This window comes from Centropristis striata, chromosome 9 (genome assembly GCF_030273125.1).
Source record: "Centropristis striata isolate RG_2023a ecotype Rhode Island chromosome 9, C.striata_1.0, whole genome shotgun sequence".
NCBI lineage: Eukaryota > Metazoa > Chordata > Actinopteri > Perciformes > Serranidae > Centropristis > Centropristis striata.
Window position 1 is genome coordinate 4,058,053 of NC_081525.1, and position 6,824 is coordinate 4,064,876.

At 39.7% G+C, this 6,824-nt stretch overlaps 1 protein-coding gene across 1 annotated transcript in view; it reads left to right on the forward strand.

Moving 5' to 3' along the window:
• Nucleotides 1-6,824, forward strand: part of si:ch211-129c21.1 (uncharacterized protein LOC563087 homolog) — a 33,148-nt gene that overhangs the window by 24,374 nt on the left and 1,950 nt on the right. Inside the window, exons 9-13 of the mRNA XM_059341719.1 lie at nucleotides 951-1,123; nucleotides 1,770-1,926; nucleotides 2,727-2,949; nucleotides 5,949-6,064; nucleotides 6,615-6,824. The exon at nucleotides 6,615-6,824 is cut by the window's right edge and continues 13 nt beyond it. Of these exons, the coding sequence (XP_059197702.1) occupies nucleotides 951-1,123; nucleotides 1,770-1,926; nucleotides 2,727-2,949; nucleotides 5,949-6,064; nucleotides 6,615-6,824 (879 nt within the window). The remainder of the gene's footprint in view (nucleotides 1-950; nucleotides 1,124-1,769; nucleotides 1,927-2,726; nucleotides 2,950-5,948; nucleotides 6,065-6,614) is intronic.

Consider the following 6,824-nt stretch of genomic DNA (forward strand, 5'->3'; position numbering starts at 1 on the left):
TGACAAACGGTTCATTAGTTAGGAAAAGGGGCGTGGCTAATCAAAGAGGGCGGGACTTTATGAAATATTGTTATGTAGAACTGTTCAGTGATGAACCATCATCATGCATGACAAGTTTGAGGTAGATTGGACAATGTATGTTCAAGTTATACACTCTAGTGTTTTATGCCAAAACGCCATATTTTGCCGCCATGCCACGCCCACATAGTGTGACGGTCTGCAAAGCTTTTAATAACTTTTGATCTTAAAGGCCTTATGATGGTACTGACTTAGTCTGAAGTCGATCAGGTTAAATCTGTAGGAGGAGCTTGTTAAAGTCATAGTTTAAAGTATGCGGTGTGGAAAAGGGCACAAAACAACATTTTCGATCCAAGATGGTCTTCCTGTTCGTTTTTGGGTATGGCTTCTTGAGACTTTTTGGTGCGTCTTCCCATGATACACGTATGTACCAAATTTCGTGTCTTAGCGACAAACTTGTGTGAGGGGCTGGCTAAGGGGGCGCTAGTAGGTCATTTTGCCACGCCCATTTCTGAAACCAATGAAATACGTAAATTATTTTGAGTTTGGTGAGTTTTGGAATATGATAAAGCCCTCAAAAACACGATTAATTTGCCGTTATAATAGACGGACCAATTTCCCATCAGTGCTCGGTCCCTCACTATGAAGTTACACAAAACAACTGGAAAAAGACACAAAATAACCACAAAGAGACACAAAACAACAGAGAGGTGTGTAACAACAACAAAAAGAGGCTAAAACCACCACAGTTTTAGCCTCTTTTTGTGTCTTGCTGCTCTGTAGGAGACGTTTTGTGGCCTTCTGCATGTCTGTGCTCTCATAATCTCTAATGTTTAATAACATCACTTTTTAGGAAAGTGTTTGTCTTCAGGCTTCCTGTCTGCTCTGCTCTGCTCTCTGTTAAGAGGAGTAACTCCTCTCTCTGTGTTCAGGGGGATATGGGCGGCCAGCGGACGCTGCAGAGGAAATGGACGTCGTTCCTGAAAGCTCGTCTGGATTGTTCCCTCCCTGAACCCAGCCTGCCCCCGATTGTCCAGGACGTCTTCCTGCTGAAGGACGACGACTGGAGGAACAACGTCTTCTACGCCGTCTTCACGCCGCAGTCGTGAGTCTTTACAGTCAGAACCGTCGTTTTACAGCCTGAGGGGTGTTTTAATGTGCAGCGAGGTAGGAAGCAAGGTTATAATAGTTTGGGATTTTTCATTAGTTTTAGTTTTAATTTCGTTGTGATTTTTGTTTTCAAATTCAGTTAGTTTTAATGAGTTTTTAAAGTGAGTTTGCTAGTTTTAATTAGTTTTTATTTTTTGGAAAAAGCTTTAGTTTTAGTTGAGTTTTTATTAGTTTTTTGTAATGGAGTATTTGTTGCATGCCAGATTCAATAAGGTCACAATAAATGATGCCTTTATTTCCTTTGTCTGATCCACTCAGCCCCAATAAGTTTATTAAGTCATAAAACCAGATAGATGAAATAGATTTCATAATCAACCAAAAAGGTTTACGTATTACGTGGTCTTGTAAATAGTTTCCCTGATAGATAGACAGTCTGTCTAAAATCTCAGTGTGAGACTAAAAACTCTAAACATCTTTAGATGTGAGCAGGTGAGAGCTGATAGTTTTCCGAGAGTCTTTTCCAAATCTTTTCAAAGTCTTCTGATGTATAGGAAGCATTAGGGAATTTGTGTTCTCCAACCATACAAATAAAACATTAATGTAGTTCAGTTTTCTTGACTTAATGTGTTTGATGTTTCCAGGAGCTTGTCTCAGGTCTCTGCAGTTTGTGCGTACACCGTGTCTGCCATTCGAGATATCTTCAACGAGGGCAAGTTTAAAACGCCTGTTGCCGTGGAGACGTCTCACGTCAAATGGGTGATGCACACCGGAGACGTGCCGGTCCCCAGACCAGGAGCGGTGGGTCTAAACACTCGGTTGTTAATCCTCTTGTGATCAGACCATGCAAAAAATTTTTTATTTTTTTTTCACGTGGAGCTCTGTTGTCAACTTCACTCCAAATTACAGATTGAAACTTTCATCAATTTTTTTGTTTGATGCTCCTCGGTCATGTAAAACCAAATATATAATAGTTTAAATCTGATAATCAGCTAACACTATTCCTATAAATATACATGTTTTTATGGGAATTTCTTGTATATAGTTGTACTGTATTTGAATTTCATCTTTATATGTTCATATTTGCAACCTATGTTTAGATTTATAGGTCCAAAACATTCATTCATTGAGCATATTTGTGGTTTTTATTGTAATAAGTAGTATAATTTTATTTCAGATTTCATGATTTTTGTGTATTCTTGGGCTCAATATGTTAATAAAGTAGGATAAAGTGAAAAAAAGTCAGATCATGGTGAAATTGTGCTGAAAAAATGGATACCAACATTTTCTATGGTGGATTCGGGGAAATGTGGGACACTTAAGGTTTGGCTGGTTTATTTCCTGCTTAAAGTAAATATAGTCATCAAAACCTTTATATTGTACTGGTGTCATGTGACTGAAATTACATGAAATATTTTTAAATTTAGAAAAATATAACAAAGTCAAAATTGCAAAAAGTGTCCCACATTACCCGAATTCACTATATGTGGTATATAATATAAAGGGCAAATAGGCTCAGACCCCAGAGGGTTAAAGCATTAAAAGGCAAATCTGGAAAAAAAAAAAAACACACAATCCTGAATTGAAGTTTTGCATTCCAGTGCATCAATACTGTGGCACGTAAACTGGGGATGAATCGCTCTCTGGACCTTCCTGACAAAACCCTCCAGTTCATCAGGGACCGGCCCCTCATGGACGAGGCCGTCCACCCGCTGACAGGAGGCCCGCTGCTGCTCAAGAAGGGAGCTCTGCTGACTCGGATTGTGGTGGACAGCGTGTTGGCGCTGGACGGACAGAGATACGCCGTCATGTTCATCGGCACGGGTAAACTATGAGATATCTGTAGCAACATATAGGTGCAGTTTTACAGAGAAGAAAACTGATGTTGGGCGATAATGAGCTTTTTCTGTGTGAATATTCTGATGGATTTAAGTTAAAAGTCCTTGAAAAACTTGGTTTTAAATATTAAGAATTTCTCTATAATGTAAAAGGTTTAACATTTTATTGAGTGTGCTTGAAAGAGCACACTATTTACTATTCACCGGGCTTAATCCTGGATTTTATTCTTCAGTTTCTTCCATGTTGTTTTTCGGTCGACTACTCCTCCCAGAGTTTTGGTCTCACATACACTAAAAAGGTATCAAATCCACCGGCTTGGCCATGACAAGTGTGCTGTGACTTCTCTAAGGGTTTCGGCAAACGGTTTTCAAATTATTCGGCAAAAACACGCCAAAAAATCCCCCCGATGTTACCCTATTGAGAGGCTAGAGTTGAAGACATCATCGCTAGAGTGTAGAGGGAGAGAAAAGTTTGTCAAAAGATACATATGGAAACTGCGCTCGATGCCGCAAATGGCACTCTACAGAAATAATTTATACATAGAAACGTAGGAAAATTGGTCTTCTCCCTCACAATCCTCTGGTAAAGCTGTCAGAGTTATAGTTTGGGCGTAGGACGCACAGATGATCCACCAACACCACCCACAGTCTCATAGACCGCCATGTTAAAAAGGGGGGAAAATTTCTGGAAGAAAAGCAGAGGTACCAGTTTCTTCTGATCACTCTAAAAAGACAATTTTTTAATTTTTCTTGACAAAACACATATGTAGACGTTCAGGAAGAACTCAGGACGCTCAAAGTGAAGCTGGATCAATGATAGGAATTATGGTTTTGCCAAAAAAGCTGTCTGTTCGAGAGATACTTTTTAGCTGTTTTCCTGTCTATCTCATTGGTGTCAAATTCCAGTTGATTTAAGTTGATTGCTCTGCTCTGATTGGTGGACGCCACCTGGCCCTGGTTGCTTAGCTACCAAAGCCTGCAAGAGATGTAGAGGCTTTGGCTCTGAATTAAAGCAAGACAGGAAGATAGATATATTGTATCATATGCATCCATTGATACCAACCATGTCACGATATCTTTTTGGGAAGGATGCCAAATAAAGCTCCAAAGTTAAAACATTTTAGAACTGACATGACAATTTTCAAAGCGGTCCCTTGACGTCTAACCTCATTGGTTTCCTCTTTACATTTATCTCCACTTTGTGCCATCCCATGCACTTTGGGGTTACTTCTACCTGTTATATTTGAATATTTCTGCATACTGGGGTCCCTGAACAGTCTTTGCATTGCATAAATTGGGTATGACTGTGAAGCTGAGTCTCTTGTAGATTCAATGAGCCCCAAAATGATTCATATGCAATGATCTTAGTCCCCAAAGTAGCCATTTCTGCAGTTTTTTAGACTTGAATTGACTGTATAAGATGACCTGCCGTGACCTGTAGGATAATCACAGCCTCATGAAACTTTACAACAGCTCTCCGAGGTATATTGACAATCAGGGAGTTTCTCAGCAGTTTTTCAGTGCGCGCCACTGTTAACACTGGGACAGACCCTAATCTGTTTCATCGGGTCTTTTGTCTGTAGATTGCTCAGTTTGATTGACATTACTGCAAGTTAAGCAAACAACCGTCCAACTGTCACCCAGTTTTTATTCAAACTTGCTAAACTTGCTCACTTACTAAGAGGCAAGCCTGTTTCTGAGCCGCGCCCACTTTAGATCAGTGTAGAGGGAAAAAGTGTTTTCTCACAGGAGGCTACTGATGATAGTAAGAATCAGATTACGAAAAATTTTTTTTAAAATTTTTTTTTAATGGTAATAATTGTTATTTTATTTGTATAAAACTTATCAAGCTGGGAGCACAAAGTGCTTTCCAAGAAAAAAAGGAAAAAATAGCTTTTAAAGCCACCACAACATTTGTTTAACCTGTTAGTGTTCAAAGAGCTTTTTGGTGGTTGTGGGCAGTGGATGTTTAGGGGGAGATAGCAGGTCAACAATAAATGCCACATAGAAGTGGTGACATCATCTGAAGGCTGTGAACCTGAAGATTCATTTGATTAATTTTTCAGCACTGTGTCAAGTTGTTCTGGTCAAAAACATCTAATTATAATGACTTAATTAATTAATTATTTATTTATCGAAGCCTATTATGGTGAATAAAGGGTCATAACATTAGTGTTCGCTTCCTAAAGTCCAGTCCAGGTTCAACTGGGTCCCAGAAGTTGTTGCAGCAATCTTTGGGTTGATACCAATGGATAAAAATGGTCATACATATCTGGGTTCATAAACTTTGGTCATTTTGGAGATTTCTGTATTTTCAGCGATTGGATGACGAGCACTTCTGTTCTACAAACTGCTGATAAACCCTCTTGTCAATATACCTAGGAAAACTATACATCCTCTGAATGCTCCAGGTCTCTAGTTTGTGGTTGTAAAGTTTCATGAGGCTGATTATCCTAGAGGTCACAGCAGCTCATTTTGTACACTGAGCTCCAGACTCAAGAAATGCCCTCACTGCAATGAACTGACTGAAAACTGAAGAAATTAAGAAAAAAAAATGTTGATACCCAGTTTATGTCATTCAGTCTGTTTAGGGACCTCAGTGTGCACAAATATTCACATACAGTAGGTGGAAATGGAACATTTGTGCTACATGAGAAAAACGATGTGGTTTTTGCCTTAAACTGCATGTTATCAGCATAAAGAGGAGACTTGTGGGAACACAGAGAGCCTGTTTTCATTCACATAGCATGAGGTAAGAGGTCACATGACTACTTTGAAAATCGCCAAAACAGCCGAACTTTGCAGCTTTTTTTCAACAACTTCCCGACATGGTATCCTAACATGCTTGGGCTCTATAGATTCCTTAGATCTTCATATGTTTTCATTAGTTTCATATGATATCATTATATTTAGTATACTTTAGTGCATTTGTGTAATGTGTTTATTTAGTGGGTGTTAGATTGTCCTCTTCCTGTCTCCTGATAGAAAACGGTTACGTTCAGAAGGCTGTCAACTACGACGGGGAGATGTTCATCATCGAGGAGATTCAGCTGTATGAAACCTCGGTGCCCATCAGCATCCTGCGCCTCTCAGCCACCAAGGTAACCCTTCACACTGCTGCAGCAGTGATAGATAGACAGACAGACAGACAGACAGACAGACTTTATTTATCCCAAGCTGGGTAATTACAGTGTAGCAGCAGCATTACACACAGAGACAATAACAACACAATTAAATAAAAAAAACAACCTCGGCATACTTCAAGCAATAAAATACAATAAGAATAAGTGTCTAAAGAAGGAGTATGTATTAGGAGTAGTATTCCAGTGCAGAATCAATATGAATATACAGTATAAAAATAGTGGTGTCGTGAAACAAATAAGGTGCAATGAACAGTTATGTGTGTTAGCTCATCATCATCATCATCATCATCACAGGTTATCATCAACTGGTGTTTTACTTGGCAAATATTTCACAAGAAGCTTCAGCTTCAGAGTTTATATCTCAATTTAAATATGTTCTCACTGCATTGCTTCTGACAGACTGTAAAGAGACTGCTGTGGTAATAAAGATGACTGTTCATGTATGTGTGTGTGTGTGTGTGTGTGTGTGTGTGTGTGTGTGTGTGTGTGTGTGTGTGTGTGTAAACAGGGTCAGCTGTATGCAGGTTCAGCGTCCGGTGCGGTCCAGATGGCGGTCAGTAACTGTAGCCGCTATGAGTCCTGTGTGGACTGTGTCCTGGCCCGGGATCCGTACTGCTGCTGGGACTTCAGCAGCAGGAGCTGCTCCTCAGTCCACAGCTTCTCCTCCTCCTCCTCAAACTCTGTAATACAGAGTCTGAAGGAGGGAAACATCTCACAG